Genomic DNA, 16,967 nt, shown 5'->3' on the forward strand with positions numbered 1-16,967 from the left:
AATTTATCTGGTATTTTTCAGCTGGAACCAGTATGTAAATTTAAATAAACATTGTTGAATAAAAACTTGGATCAAGACGGGTAATAAATTATTCAAAAAATATTGTTTTTATTTTAAAGTAAAGTTCTTTAACGAAATTTGTGAAGCTTGTGAATTTAAGAGTTGTGCAAAGAACTAGTTCCGACCTCACCAACCGTTCATTTACTTGACTATGCAGCCCTGGCATTCTAGTTCCCGGCGGAACCGGTTCAGTTGCAACCAGTTCTTCGCCAATCAATTCCTCACGGGCCGTGTTTGTTTTAAGTTAAAATTAGTAAATTACCCAATGCAATCAACTTGCCAGCCATTTTGGAGTGCGGACCTTGACAATCGAGTGCTAGAGCAATCCGGGAAGATGCCGAAAACCTGCGGGCGTTGAAAAATCGCTGTGAATCGGTGGGTTTTCGTACCTAAAGATATGTGTGTGCAAAATGTGCGGGTGTGTGTGGGTGTTTTTGGGTGTGTAGGTGAGGGGGCTGATAAGGGGGCGTGGACGAGAGGATGCTGAAACATGATGGAACATGAGCAATGCAAATCCTTTAGACAAAGAATCAATTTGCCAATTGTGAGGCCCTCGAGATCCTTACAAGTCCTGTTCTTATAGGGTAAATGCATGTAGTGAGTGTGTGTGTGTGTGGATTCCCAACAGAAGGGGGTGGTGCTTTCTATGGGCGGTAAGGTCGTGTGGAAAGTGTCAAGGCATTTTACAACAGCGGCACACACGAGCAAGGTAAAACCCTCGAGCCCGAATACTAAAACCGAGCCAAAAACACCGCGCCCCATGCGCAGCTTTGCATTAAACATGACTCCAAAAGTCCTTTCCCGGGAAAAGTCCTTTCCCCCCCCGGTTTGCCCCACCTTAGACCTCCACATTTCGTGTGTGCATCGTAAATTGTTGCACATTTAAATATTCATGCAGCCCGGGCTGGAAAGCATAGCTTATATTTTTTTACGATTACAATTTTGGTACTTTACACGAATTTCGCACGGCGCCTGCGCTCTCAAATATTTCAGAAGAGAGAGAGAGCTCTAGCTTTCTCCTTTTTTGGATTTTTGGAGTGCCATCAAAGTTTTTCGAAAGTCTGTTCAAGTGCTGGGACCAAAAGGCATAATAATAGTATGACCAAGACAATGGTGGGGCCTCTCTCTTTGGCACTTTCCCCAAGCCTCGGAGCCCGAAACCATCTAAAAGGACCCCCCCAAAGGACACATTTTGCAGGCCCTGTTGGCTTGTTTACCTTTTTGCCTGACCATCATTTCCGTTGCAAAATTCACTTCCTATTAATGGCATTTTCGACAGCATTTTGTGCATTTGTGGTGGGGGCCATGGATGCCTGTTGTTGATTGGGGTTTACACCTGATACGAGTGTGATTGACATATCAAAGGAGTTCCCGGCTGACCAGTCTCATTTCCGTTGCGACACTTCGAACACCAGGAGTACTATTGATCAGTTCTAGCACGCCCTCCTAAAGTTACCATGATGGTAACCATTTTAGTTTACAATTTGATCAAATCTGATGGTAATATTATACAAAAATATATTATCTAGAATTTGAATTGTATTTGTATTTATATTATATGATATCATCATATTATGATATTATCAGTATTTGGGGATCAGATTGTGGTTTAGGTAATGGTTATTACCAAGAAATATTTAGGGGTCCTTGAATTAGTATTTTATTCCACACAGAGAGAAGAATATCCAAGAACATTGTTCTTGAATTGAGAACATTCGTTCTTAAAACCCGTGTAAGTACATTTTGGTATCAATGTTCTCAATATTAGAACGAAATGTTGAGGAGAGAAAAGTTAAATTAAGTTTAATTAACATCTTTTTGATAAGTATGCACTACTGACTGGACTAATAGTTCATTTTTTGAGATATACTAAATTCGAGCAAAATAAAAACATTTTCAATTTAAAAATGTCGTTCTATTTTTACGAACATTTTCTACTCAGATGAGAACGTTAGAATTTTCTCTGTGGACAACTTTATATATATAATATATTATATATATATAATATATAGATCTTTTTATTTACCTTTGGAGATCAGATTGTGGTTTATTGCATGACACAAAAAAATTCATGGGGCCTTGAATAATTTTTTTATTCCATTACTTCACTAAATATAATATCCCAGATATTTTTATTTGTTACAAATGGGTAACCCCATTATTTAAACACTACGAAATAATTAAGAAAAAAATTAAAGTAAGTTTGGTTTATGCTTAGAGAGTGCATTAATTGATTTTAAGTTATCTGTTACTCATTTCTCAGTATTCTGTAAAAGCTGCTTGACAGTTTCTTAATGAGACGCCAAATAAATCTGATTAGCGGCTTTGAACTAATGGAAAAACTCACCTTTACCATTTCCACTTGTTTTTCTTTTCAGCGCCAAATGCAATTTTAACACCAGCAGCAACAACAACAAGGCAACGACACCAACAAAAAAAAAAATAATAACAACAAATCATCAGAAGAAACCGAGGAAAAACGTTCAAAGTTTTTGGAGTTGCTCACTGGCCGCTTCGTTTTTTGTTTATTTTTTATGTTCGTTTTTGGAGGGCAGTAGGCGACGGGCAGGAAAAGCAAAAAGGAAAAGCGCCCGGCACGAAAAAGCAGGACACAACTCATCAATATTCGAAAAAGCAATTGAGTCGAGGCATCAATTCATCAATTATTCAAAATGACCGAAGACGAAATTCTCTTTGACGACGTCTACGAGCTGTGCGAGGTCATTGGCAAGTAAGTTTCGCCCCTCCGGCTATAACTTCGCCCGATTCTGCCGCTGACAGCTGGCATCCATGGCCATTATCTCATTATGTATTATGCATCCGCCCCGTACTCCACCCATCGCCACCCACTCGCAGTAAATCATCCATCTATTGGCCGGGGACCGGACCGGAGTTCGGTCCCTCCATCCTCATAAAAAACTTTTTGCAAACGCCAGGCCAACTTTTGCATTATTCAAAAATGTATGGCCAAACATTTTCTGTGTTAGTTGCCTTTCCTGTGATCATCATAGTTCAGCTTCAAGTCCATTCACAAAGTTGTCACCATTTTTTAAGTTGAACTTTGTTTAATTTGGTTTCGATGGGAAAGCAGTTCCATCATGTTGAAATTGTGCCATTAACACAATTCTTTATTTTATTTAGTAGAATGTGAATCACTTTTTCCGTTTTTGATCATACACTTGCATTTTATTATTCTCATTAAGCACTCAGATGAACTTGAAAAAGCTTGGTGACCTCATATGCAATGCAATTCAATAAAAGCTAATCACTCTTATAAAGCAATTATTTTTTAAATTCTTGTAATGTATTTTAAAAAAATATAGATTAAGTGGAATTATTTTTCATTTTATTCTCAGAAGGCATAGGAGAAAAACTTTTTCAATTTAAAAATTTTAATTTAATCTACACAAAGTGTAAAGCATCTTCTTGCAACATAGGAATATTTTGTTTTTTTTTTCGAAGAAAAATAAAATTTTATTCGCCCCCATTTAGACACAATCAACTTCCAATTGAAGTTTAATCCGAATTTACTTTCCCCGTCCTCTTCAAAAACATTTTCAGAGGACCTTTCTCCATTGTAAGGCGATGCATACACAGGGAGTCCAATCAGCAGTTTGCTGTCAAAATCGTTGATGTGGCCAAGTTCACAGCAAGTCCTGGACTGAGCACAGCGGGTGAGCATTATATATCCAATATACATATAGATTCCACTTCATTTTTGTGGACGGTAATGGCGGAATGAGGCGACCTTGTTCGATTTGGCTACCGGCAACCCACCTACCAAAGCTACAGCTCCAGTGCTGTGTGAATAAATTATAATTAAGCTGCTCAATTATTCAAAATTATGCCGCTGCCACACGTGTAGCACGCCCCCCAGGGCTGCCGCTGCCCGTTTGCCAGCCCAAGACGCCAATTAAAAAGAAATTGCTCAAGTGCAAGGGCGCCAGTAGCTGAACTGCGTGAATCAGGACATGGACTTGGACGTGGCCCCAGAAAGGACGAGGTGCCGAGGAGCCGAGGAGCAGCCATCCGGTCATTGACTAAATGATACATGGCAGGCACATAAGTCAGTGCTAAGTCCATTAGTGCCACTGCCAGCTGGTGAAGCGGGTGGCCGAGTGGGTGGTCCGCACAACGGTATTGCCCTCCATCTAATGTCAACTAATTGCCGCTGTTTTCCCCCACCCCGCCCTATCTTAATAATACTCATCCCCATGCCAACGCTCCTCCTTTTTTCGCAGATCTGAAGCGCGAGGCCACAATATGTCACATGCTGAAGCATCCGCACATTGTCGAGCTGCTGGAGACCTACAGCTCCGAGGGAATGCTCTACATGGTGTTCGAGTTGTAAGTTGTCAGGCTCCTGCCCATCCCATTCCAGCACATGCCTAATATCCTTTCAATTTGCACTCTTTTTCAGCATGGAGGGCTCCGACTTGTGCTTCGAGGTTGTGCGGCGGGCTGTTGCCGGTTTTGTCTACAGCGAGGCGGTTGCCTGGTGAGAGCTAAATTCGGATGAAATTCCTACAATCTGCGTTTGTTTTGGTCAAAGACGAATAAATTATTAATTATAATTAATTAACGGAAATGCCCAGACAGTAATTCCATTTCAAGAAACGTAATTATTTCGTCTGCTCACGAACAGTTCTTTGAGGGATTAAGACGCTCAGAGTCTTTTGTATCTATACATCTTTAATAAGGCTAAAATTAAACCAATTACAAGAGAGACAGATTAATATAAAACAAGTAAAACCCTAATTAAAACCACAAATAATTATTAATTAAAAGAAAATTGAGTCTACCAATCATATGGATTCCGTACAGCGGATGTCGCAATAAAATATGCGCCAAAGCAAACGCCAATTAAATTAATTGATTTCATTTTGATTTAATTAACAACCCCTACTCTCTTCCAGTCACTATATGCGCCAAATCCTGGAGGCGCTGCGCTATTGTCACGAGAACGACATCCTGCACAGGGACGTGCGTCCCGCCTGCGCCCTTCTAGCCACGGTCGACAACTCGGCGCCCGTGAAACTTGGCGGCTTCGGTTCGGCCATCCAGTTGCCCGGCACCCGGGAAACCATAGAAACACACGGACGCGTGGGATGTCCGCATTACATGGCGCCGGAGGTGGTGACCAGGCGGCTCTACGGCAAGGGATGCGATGTCTGGGGTGCCGGCGTGATGCTGCACGTTCTGCTCTCCGGCCGATTGCCCTTTTTGGGCTCTGGAGTGCGGTTGCAGCAGTCGATAGCTCGCGGTCGGTTATCGGTGAGTGGATCTTAGGAATATAGAGCACTAACCAGACAAAATAACCCAAGCGGACTTAGCTTATATACCATCTTTGTCTGAAGGCTCCTTGCATTGTAATAGATCTTTGAATTCATCGTATCATTTCTTTCAGTTTGAGGCACCTGAATGGAAGTCTATCTCGGCCAACGCTAAGGATCTAGTCATGAAAATGCTGGCCGCAAATCCCCATCACAGACTCTCCATCACCGAGGTGCTCGATCATCCCTGGATACGGGATCGGGATAAACTACAGCGCACTCACCTGGCGGACACGGTGGAGGAATTGAAGCGCTACAATGCCCGACGCAAGCTAAAGGGTGCTGTTCAGGCCATCGCCGGAGGCACCAACATGGATCCGCTTTACGCCACCGATGCGGACAGTCAGTATTTAATAATAATTTAAGTTAATATGAATTCGGTCCGAAAGATTTAGGTATATATTTATTTGAAAACGAGGGCCAAGGATTTAGATATGTTCCTATAAAGTAAAGTAGTATACAGATAGTATTTACATCCACAGTTTTTATGCATCTTAAGCAAACAATTTATTAATTTAAATACTAAATTTCGATAGTGGATTATTATTATTATTATTAATTAGCCACCAGTGTTCTTGGAAAGAAAATACTGAAAGGCAATTATAACACTATTGGTCGTTGTATAGTTTACTAACATTATATTTGTTAAGAAAGGGTATTTTAAAATTCAATTTGCATTCAATGCTACAACAAAAAAACTAGCAAAGAGAACTTTAGACTAATATTATTGCTGAAAATTGGAAAACTAATGGACTGTTAAGAATAAGCCACTAAGCATAACATAATTTCTATACGGTTTTAAATATTACATATTAAACTACTTAGCTTAGTTAAGTCATATATTGGAGCATATACTCAAGATAATTTCTTTAATTTAGTCAGAACCCGTTCTCATATATGTTCTTGTATTATTGCAGTGCCCATAGCCGGTGCCACGGACGAGTGGGCCGACGAGGAGGCGGGCATCGAGGCGGTGCAGCGCATCCTGGACTGCCTGGACGACATCTACTCGCTGCAGGACGCGCACGTGGACGCCGATGTGCTGCGGGACATGCTGCGCGACAGCAGGCTGCACCAGTTCCTGCAGCTGTTCGACCGGATCGCGGCGACCGTGGTGACCAGCAATGGACGAGCACCGGCTGCCGAGGCCGTCGGGCGATGTCGCGATGTCCTGGAGCAGCTCTCGTCGACGGCCGGCGGCAACTCACTGGGCGGCAAGTATGCCAAGGACGAGCTGCTGCAGCTCCTGGCCGCCCCCCACATGCAGGTGAGTGGAATGCCGGGCAGAGCCCTCCTTGTTTACTCTTACTCTGCTGGGCATTTTGTGGCAAGCTTTAATTCGCAATAATCTGGCAATCACAGGGCTGTTTTTGGGCTCTTTGTCCGCCTCTGTGGTCATATCAATCTGCGGTCCACTCTCGAGTCGCCCAATTCGCTTTGGCTTAAGCTTTAGCAAATTTGAAATGTATTTAGTGCGGGCAAACAAGCCGGCGCAGGAGTAAGAGCCTGGGGTACAGCCGTCACTCGCAGGACTCGGTCGCAGACATAGTCACTAATCCTTTGCTTAAACAGAGACTCATACCGGCACACAATGCTGTACATGCACATAAATACACTGGGAGAAAGATAATGTTGCAATGGTATATTATGACTGTGCTGTTTATAGAAGGTACAAAATTTATTATATAAATGAGAATCTTTGTTACAAGCCCTTAATTCCTTTTGAAACACCACTTGTCGCGTAAATTGAAAATTAATTGTGTCTGACATCTCAGACATTTATTTATTGAGCCTTTGTAACTACAAATGATTTGGGAAAAATGCAATGTAAAAGTATATTTCTTTATTTTTGTGAAATCGATACATTTAATGCTCCCATTTATTTGAAAGCCTCCTGTTATAATATAAACATCATAAATTTTCAACACCCATAGATATATTTAAAATCTTCTCTTCAAAAAAAAAATTGTTTGATACATAAATCGATTCTAGTTCACATATACATATATTATATATATATGTATATATATTTATTCTTGAGTATAATATTCTTAGCCCCTATTACTGTTTTAAGAAAAGTTTATATAACATGAACTTGGGTTTGATATCTCTTAATAAATAGAGATCCGCAAATTGCAATATTTTTTCAAGTGTAAGCACATACAGTAGCTAATGCAACCGAATACAAACAATTTAATCAGAATAAACCAAAATGAATTTCGGACGTTGTCAGGCCACAGCAACAACAACAGCAGCAGGAGAGGAAAAAAGGCAGGATGGGAAAGGAAAACAGAAGGTGGGGCAACAACATCCGCACCCCGGGCTCCCGGGCTCAGTTCCCATTTTCCCGCCCGAGGGCTTTTTGCGCTGAAAAGTATGCTACGAGTACACGGCTCAAGTGCCATCGTTGTTCCGACCACGTCGGCATATGGCCATCCGCCTTCGCCGCTTCACTCCTTCAATCCCTGAATCCTTCACTCCCCCAATCCCTCAATCCCTGAATCCCTCACTCCTCCACTCGACCACTTCACTCGGCAGCTGCGAAAGGGGCACAAAAACATTTAACGATAGCGAACAAAAAATAAATAAGCAAAAACTGACAGGGGGCCAACTTTTTGTTTCGACGAAACCCTAAATATCCTTACCTCAGCTATAAGACCATAAAAGATTATACCAAGTTCTGTGGGTACTTTGGATTAATTTCAATTGCTGTGCTATGGGATACTAGTAATGTGGCTAATGGATGCTATATCCTCATACAAATTGGCCACATAAAGGGGCTTTGGGAAACGTTTTGTAACTTAAGATGTGTTTCTACGAAACATAACAATAATATTGAACAACCATAAGACCATATAATCTATTGGTATTTTCTCTGTTTTTAAAAATTGCTTTACCTTTGGTATAATATTATTTTGTAATAAGGTTGTTAATAGATTGCAGTTTTTGGAGAGGTTAAAAATGTTGTGGGAAGAACTACGATCTATTGAGATCCTTAAAAAATAACTTTAATCTTGTTAACAGAAGGCTTCTTTTAACCATTTTACCTTGGATACTTGGTAAACTCATTTCTTTTTTGTTTTATTACTGTTACTGCTTGAACCAGTTTCAATGGGGAAAACTAACAATGGTTAGTTAGAGATACTATTTCCAATTGAAATGCCTGTATTTTCAAGAGGAAGCCCTCTTTATCAACTTGGCTCTTCAGCTGAACTGCACTCATCAAAGTGAGCTTTAATGTGGCCCAGTCAAAGAACTTGAAAAGGACAACTGTGAGGAGTATTTATGTGCGCCCGGATTCGTCCTCCCAGCAGTATCCAATTATTTGCCAGACTCGTCTTAAGCTCCTCATTGGTTTACCCCCGCCATGTTACCCGTGCTGGTGCTAGGGTATGAAGAATGGATGGGTTTGGGTGGTAGAACTAGTGGGTCTGCGGGTCTGGCTGTGTGTGATATGGACGCAATGCTATAACATAACTCTGCCATCCACTGTCGTTAATTGCTCCTTGAAGCAGACTACACTTTTTGCGCTGGGGCGTTTGCTGCTGCTGCTGCACTATGGGGAATTTTACCACTTTTCTTGGCCAAAACCCATTTTTTAAAAGTAGTTAAAATTTGGTTTTTATTATCACAATGCATCAAGATAACATCAATATCTAATGTTACTAACAGAAAAGTTTAACAGTGCGCCCCACTGTTAAGTTATCAGCTGTTAAAGCCTGTTTTTATTTCAACGAGGTGGCAGCGCTGGTAAAACGCCTATTATTCTTAATAGTTTAAATTGTCAAAAAGTGTAAAACTAAACATAGCACTGAAGTTTTTGAAATACCATCCAATCAGAGGGACTTATATCTTGTGTTTGTGTTCTTGATATTGTATTTATTGATTGTGGTGCTCGTATATTCGTGTTCTAGTTCTAACCTCAAAAAAAACAAGATCTTTAAGTTAATTTGTATTTTTAAATGGAGCTACAAAGTGATTCCAGCTGTTTCCACCTCTGAAACCTTTTTTATCTTGTAGAGTATTTAATTCTCATTGAGCTCGGTTAGTATAAAAGTGCACTTTTGCGCACTTTCTCTAAAATTTAGCTTTAAAGACCTCTACCTAATATGGTATATTTCTCGCATTTTTGTCTGGTAAATACCAGTTTCGATGTTATCTTAAGAGAAACAGTGTGCAATTATATTTCTTATTAAATAACGATTATTTTAAAATTATTTTACAACATCATTTCACTTACTAACCGTTGATATAAAGGATTTTAGTATTTTTGTTAAGTATTATAGTGATAACAAAACAAAAAATTACAATTTCGTTAAGAAAATGAAAAATAAAAAACGCCAACATTTTTTTTTAAATTCAGTTTGGTCTTCTATAAAAAAAAAATTAAGAAAAAAAAATTTTTATTTGATTGACAAAAAGAAAAAAAATTTTTTTTTTCTTTTAAAGGCGGGACCACGCCCATATTTCTTAATTTACTTCCTTTGGATTTTATATACTTAATTCAAAAAACAAAACTTTGAAATGTTGCTTCGTTTTTAAGTTATTAATTAATGCCACAAAAAGTGGGCAAATTTCCCATAGTGTGCTGGTGCTGCCTGCTTTTCCTGATTTTCTCCTCTTTTATTTATTTTTGCGCCTCTCGTGGCTCGGACTCGGCCATGTCTGTCTGTCTGTCTTTTTTGTGTGACGCAAGCCCAGTCTCATTTTCATAAATCCCAGCAATCTGCAAAAAAACAAGCCCAAAAAGAATGAAAGAAAAGTGGGCAAAAAGAAAAGGGGGGGAAAATATGAACAACTGCAGGAAAACGCAGGCCAACGATGAAAGCAATGAACGAATGTGTTAATGCTATATACACAGCTCAGCGGGATGCGTCGAAGGGGGTGGTGGGTGGAGAAATGCCCAAGGGGGTGGGGGATGCTGCCGGGCTGTCCAGGGCTGCAGTCCCACCAACAATGCCAATGTCCAAGTGAAAGCTGCAAAAGCTGCAGCTCTCTTCCTTCACCTCTCTCTCTGCAAATTGCAGCAAACTGCAGTTTGGCCTCTCTTTTCCTTCAACTCTAGCCATCTCTTTCCCTTTGACCCACTGGGGTGGTGACAGTAATGGCAAAGGTACTTTCCTTACTTTGGCATTTGTAGCCAGATATGGTTGGGACTTAGGTTTTTGATAGAATGAAAGTTTGTTACTTTCCAAAGAAATTCATTCTATCCTTAAATCGATACTACTAGATAAAAGGTTACATTGTACGATATAAACTTTAGGACTAAAATATCTAGTAGGATCTATATTTTATAATTAATAACAACTCTATATTTGATTGTGAGTCAAACAATTTTTATGAAGTGTATTATAAAAATTATTATATGGTAGCTGAACTCAAAAACCTTTACTTTATTATTAATAATACAAAATTATGGAGACCTAAAACCTGGATAGGGTGAATGTTGGAACATTTTTCAGTTCTAGTACCATCCTATTCCTCATGTTACCATAGAAAAAGGAGTACATTTACCTTATGATCTTTGAAACTAAGTTATGTAGTATAATACAATATAATTTCCAATAAGCCAAGGTCATAGACTTATAGAATAAGTTATAAAATATAAATTCTTTTATTATAATATATAATAGCACAATATCTCAAAATCCCAGTACCTAACCGCGGACCCAGTTACGAACACCCGGTTGCGGGCCATCACTGTTGGCCAAGTTGCAACAACGGAGCACTCGTGATTGACTTAAACAAAAAACGCGCACCCGAGATTTCAGTTTAGTTTGCGGCGCAGTCGCCGCTGGGGAACGTCGGCGGATTTATTCGCCTCGGATTTATTTGCCACTTGCCCGCTGATGTGTGAAAATGGCGCCTAACGAGGCGCCACTCCCCGCATCCCGCTCCCCACACTCCCCAAACCCCACTACCCAATCCCCGGAGAATTTTGGCCGGAGAACCTTCGTCAAGTCGAGTTCAGAGTTTTGAGCTTTCGAGTTTCTGCGGCGATTGAGTTTGAGTTGGAGTTGGCGTTTGAGTTTGAGTTCTTGTTCGGGGCCGTGAGTCTATTTCTCAAGAGGCAACCCCCCATCCCGCTTGACCCAATTAACAGAACGCTTACCCGGACCCGGCGGAAAAGCCCGGAGTGTGTGTGCTTGTGTGTGTTTGTGCGTGAGTGTGCCAATTACGCGCGCGAGTTTCCGCCGTAACCCACGTGTTTGGCGGCAAAATCCACATGGGAGCAATTGACAAAATGGCAACCGCCAGCCGGATACGCCGGATGGGGATACGGATCCGGGATCTCAGGGACATGGCAGCTCCCTGTCGCTGGGGACGCGCCGTTGCCCAGCTCATAAATTGGCGGCACACGAAAATACCGCCCCTGTCAGCCAGCCATAACTCAATTTAAATTCAAATGTGCTATCAGAAAGAAAGAAAGAGGAAAAAAAAAACAGCTAACAACAAACAACCCAACACAAATAATCAAATTATAAATTGATAAAAGCCAGTTAAAGTTTTTCGGATGGAGCAGCCAGAAGATGGTTGCTGCTGTTGCCGCTGCTGTGAAAATCTATCCATAGCAAATGGCACTACTTTGGAACCATATCCCCTGCAGCCCCAGCAGGAGCACCTCGAGATATTCCAGTGGATTGGTCTGGAGACCGCCGAACTGCTGCCCGCATATATCACCCGCTACTACAACAATCTGCACCATCAGGTAAATCAGCAATCTCACTTAAGAGCATTATTATCGCCTGGGATTATGAATTTATATATATATATATGTATGTAAGGTCTATAGAACTGGGTGTATTATGTGGTCTAAAGAGGAGGGAGGGGGTGTGCTGACCATGCGTTGGCTTTTCATTTGAGTTGCGGCCAAAACTTTGATAAAATTTTGTTTACTGTTTTTGTTTGGCGAGCTAGCGAAAATTCCCGCCAAATGGGGGTGGCGAAAACCAAAACTACGAACACAGCCCGCATAATGCGATGGAAAACTCATGATTATGCGGGGTGATGGGCAGCTGGACCACTTAATTACTTTTCAATCTAAATCAAATAAATGTAATGCGGCTTTTTGGCGGAATATAAGTAGTTTTGAGTGTGGGAATTATGGTTGTTAGTTGCCATTATGAGGTAACTTTTCCAAAGTATTATGATGAGAGTTGAAATAATGTGCTTTGTATTATAGAAAAATAAACAAATCTTTTTTAATTGCATAAAATGGATTTAAAATCGCAGGAAACCCAAGCTGACTCTTAAACACTATTTTTAAATGATTTCCAATCATTATCTCAACACTTCGAAATAAATTTAATTTATTTAGTTGCCATTATCAGGTAACATTACCAAAGAATTATGATGAAATTTAAAATAATATGCTTTGTATTATAAAAAAAAATAAAAACCTTTGAATAAAATTAAAATTAAATCAAAGGAAAAACCAGCCCTACTCAAATTACTGTTCTACACCATTTTTAAACGATTTTCAATAGCTATCTCAACACTTCGATTTAAATTTACGGCCAATATTTACATAACTAAACACTAAACTAATTAAATCCGCGTGCATTAATTAAAATCAATGATTTATGCTAGCTATTATAATTACATATTTCAAATTATATTCAAAGTGTGGGAGTTTATAAATTAAATAATACCAATGAATAATGCCAACAAAATGTTATTATTTGTAAGCCAATAAATAAAAATACTATTGATTAGATAATTGTTTGATTTCAATTTAATTGCAAAAGGATAAGTAAATGTACAGCCTATATGGCCTTCAACTTCTGGCATCCGTATTAAACGAAACTCTTAACCACTTGCCATATTGAAATCCTATTCCCCCATCGAGAAACTCTCATCCTTAAGTAAGACTTCAAGGCACATAAAACGCTTCGTTTTGCTAGCCTTTGTTTATTGTCATTTCCCCGGTGGACACTCATTGAATATTGGCCAATTGCAATGGCAAAATCAATTTGCCAAATGGCCAACGAATTTGCATTTTTGTGTGCCACACATACTCATGAGTATCTGAGTATCTGAGTATCTCCCATCCCCCTATACCATTTTGTGTCGATTTCTGGGATGCCATCAGCATTATTACAACGGTCGTTTTACCTTTGACTTGTTTCTGATTTGCACGGAATACGGATACGGATACGGATATATACAGTGGGTAGTAGGACTACGCCTGCGACTACGGATGTGTGTGTTTGTGTGGTGTTTGTGCACGTGTTCATCTTCTCTGTGTTAGTGTTGGTGCTTTGGGATGTGTGTGTGTGTAGGTTAGTTGACAACTAAACGTGTCAACGAGGCTAAGCAAGCAAACTGTCAGGAGCAGTAGTTACAGGACCAAGTGCGGGGAGGATGTCCTGCCTCTGCCTCCGCCTCACCTGCCCCACTGACACATTAGGGTTACTCTTTTGGCTGCACAACACACATAAATGTCGCCTGCCTCATGCCACGCCCCTCCATCCGTCAGCCCCCAAATTGCAGCTCTGTAACTGCCATCATCCTTGTTATTGTTATTGCCACTGTTGCTGTTGTGTTGCAGCCAAATTTGTTGCCACTTCGATGAGATGACAAATTCGTGCCAAATTGCTTTCACTCTTTTGATGCACTGGTAGAAAAAACTAAAAAAAAAATAATAATAAATTGTTAATTTAATAATATTTGTATTTATGTTACTTACACTACGGACGGTTTTCTCAGCTGCGTATTAAATTAAAAGTAGGTTTTAAAGTCAACATTTCCATACCTTTTTTAAGGTTTAAAACCTACTTTTAGTTTTAACATGCGGATAAGAAAACTATCTTTAAAAATTAAACAACTTGAACTACAAAATAGTTTTAATTACTTGGCATTTGCTATTTCTTTTAGAAATACTTTAAATATAAGTATAACTACATAATTTTGTAACGGTTTAAAACCTACTTTTAGTTTAAAATGTGGACTATTAAAAATTCAAATTTTAAAGTTGTATTAGCCAATATTATTTGGGAATACTTAAAATGTTATTCTTAAAATTAAGTTTGTATTTTTAATCCTTTGAGATTATTCTTAGTAAACCATTATTTTTATTGTCAGTGGTTATAAGCGACTTTTAAATCTGAAATAAATGTTAAAAATTAATCAAGTTTTATGCGACATACAGCCAGTACAAAAATAATTACCCTACTGCAATTCCACGCTCTTTGATATTATGTGACCCTTTGGATTTATGTGGCCTTTTGCATTTTCCAGTGCACCTGTGACCCCTGCGCAGCCTTTTTGCCCCTCCTGATTCGGTTTTCCATTGGCGTGCTGCAGCGCACAAAACGTTGGCGACAGCAGCAAGTTAATAGTTTATGGCCAGGATGCGATTACACGAGCTCCATTTTCCGAATGGGCCTTGACCTACACTGCCTCTGCCTGTGATGGAACTTGGACCTTGGGCCAAAATGAATTCGGACTGAAAATCACTTGACATAACGCTGTTGGCTGTTTGGCTTTCCCGAGGTGCCGAGGTGCGAGCTGTCAGATAGTGGGAGGTGCTTTATTTTGCATTAATTAAAAGCCCGCTGTGCAGCGCGTTAAGCTCGTGTGAGGCCTGCTGTTCTTGTCCTTGCGAATCAATCGATTGTCTGAATTGCATTCTGTGCCCTTCGAGGCTGAAAAGATGCCGCTGCAGCTTTTTAGTGCCCTGCAAAGCGAGGCTATTATGAAATTCACCATGTGTTGGTATCCCATTCTTTATTGCAAAATTGCAAATGCTGATATATTTTTATTCCAGCCATAAAGTATCAGGTCTCGAAAATTCCTTTCTTAATATCTTGAGCTTATGTTAGCCGAGTTCCCTTCCAATGATTCAAATTTAAATAATTTAATGACAAACTATTCAAGGCTACCAAATTTCTTATTAAAACCTAATATATATTTATTCTAACCATAAAATATCAGCTCTGGAAAATTCCATTCTAATTATCTTAAATTTATCTTAGCTAAGTTCCATACAAATGCTCCTAATTGGTTGCTTTTAAATGCCAAACAATTCAAGGCTATCAGATTTCTTATTAAAACATAAAGATGTAGTGAAAACTTTTCCTTTAAGCTGCCATGGAAACCATCTACCTTAAAGGGTATAGCAATTTTCGATCTCCCTGCCCAAAAAGGACTCTTCGCTTGTCCTTTCCCCCATCATATCCCCATTTCGCCCTCTGCCAAAACCCCACTTTCAGTTGGCCTGCTATTCACAACAAGCGCTCCATAAATATTTGCTGTGCCTCAGCACAGATTCATAACTCATAAAGGGGCTGTCTTTCCGACTGTCTGTCCATTTCCCCCTGCTATCCCGCCTTCTTTCTCCTTTCTCCTTTCTCCACTCTACCTCTGTGTGTTTGCCTGGCCCCAATGGATAGCTGGGGCCCTACCACATGTAATTAGGTTGCGGTTTTCCACCTTCTGCCGCTTCTGCCACTGCTGCGTCTTCCTCTTTTGGCAATGAATCCTTTTGCCACACGCCCGCATCCTCTTTGGCAAGTGTCTGAGTGTCTTGGTGATTGTGTGCCAGGATTCTAGGGTGGGCCACTATCTGGGGTAATTAGGAACCCAGAACTTACACCAAATTTGATAGAGAGTTATATCTTGATTAATATGGAGCATAGGAAGTTCTACCTTCAATTAGTTAATTTGTCATATTTTTTCTCCAATAGGTTTTCAACCTCCTTTTTAAAAACTTGTTATACCTTGTTATAAAGCTTGAGTGGGCAGAAAAAATGTATGCAAAAATATATTCAAACCTTTTTTACTTAAAAATCAATAAAAATAAAATATTACCCATACGCCACGTAAGCCAGGTCGAATGCTTCATAAGAAAAGAGGTCTACACTGCGTATGAGTGATACACCTTAAAAGCCTGTATTGTTATGATTTTTTATGTCCTATGTCAAAAGGGTTGTTCTTATGACCTTTAAGTACACTTAAAACTAAGGTCCACTCTGCTGGCCATAGAACACCTATTTTGGCCAAGTTTTTGGCCAGCTGCAGCCCGCTGATGAAACGTTGATGTGCTTTCATGCCCACGATGATGATGATGGCTATGCAGAATTTGATGATGCTGAGGCCGATGATGACGCCAGCGCTGACGCTGGCAATGATTGGGTTAACGACTACGTGGCGCAGACGTTGTGCCATAAATTACGAATATTTGCACTCTCGCCACGTTGCGCGTTTGACGAAAAGGCGGTGGCAGAGCACACTGGCCTATCTGGCCAATTTGTCGGCTCTAAAACCGATGGCTGCCGTTTTGCGGTCATAACCGAGCTTTTATCATGATTTGCAGCGTCTTATGGCTAATCGTGGGTCCACGTGGCGTATGATTAATATGTTTTTGCTAATAAATTGGGCTTCGATTTTGGTCAAAGAAATAATACAATTTTTAATTAAGTTAGGTAATTATAAAGTAATTTTTGTATAAACATTTACATTTAAAAAATTTCTTTTTAAAGACTATGCTAAAATTACAAAAATTGTAAAATATCTAAAATGAAAATATCAAAAAACAAACATTTTTCTCCAAGGATATAATTTGAAATACAT

The 16,967-nt window shown here is 39.8% G+C and overlaps 1 protein-coding gene across 6 annotated transcripts in view; it reads left to right on the forward strand.

Moving 5' to 3' along the window:
• Positions 1–258: 258 nt before the first annotated feature.
• LOC119560709 (peripheral plasma membrane protein CASK) overlaps positions 259–16,967 on the forward strand; it is a 43,834-nt gene continuing 27,125 nt past the window's right edge. For 4 of the 6 annotated variants that reach the window (XM_037874306.1, XM_037874310.1, XM_037874307.1 and 1 more), the window contains exons 1-8: positions 259–435; positions 2,439–2,791; positions 3,622–3,734; positions 4,302–4,407; positions 4,481–4,558; positions 4,977–5,334; positions 5,468–5,735; positions 6,311–6,660. In XM_037874306.1, the coding sequence (XP_037730234.1) occupies positions 2,733–2,791; positions 3,622–3,734; positions 4,302–4,407; positions 4,481–4,558; positions 4,977–5,334; positions 5,468–5,735; positions 6,311–6,660 (1,332 nt within the window). In that variant the 5' untranslated portion in view covers positions 259–435; positions 2,439–2,732. Of the gene's footprint in view, positions 436–2,438; positions 2,792–3,621; positions 3,735–4,301; positions 4,408–4,480; positions 4,559–4,976; positions 5,335–5,467; positions 5,736–6,310; positions 6,661–11,201; positions 12,103–16,967 lie in introns of those variants that run through there. The other 2 variants (XM_037874315.1, XM_037874316.1) reach the window with 1 other exon arrangement.

This window comes from Drosophila subpulchrella, unplaced genomic scaffold (assembly GCF_014743375.2).
Source record: "Drosophila subpulchrella strain 33 F10 #4 breed RU33 unplaced genomic scaffold, RU_Dsub_v1.1 Primary Assembly Seq354, whole genome shotgun sequence".
In the NCBI taxonomy this organism is placed as follows: Eukaryota; Metazoa; Arthropoda; class Insecta; order Diptera; family Drosophilidae; genus Drosophila; species Drosophila subpulchrella.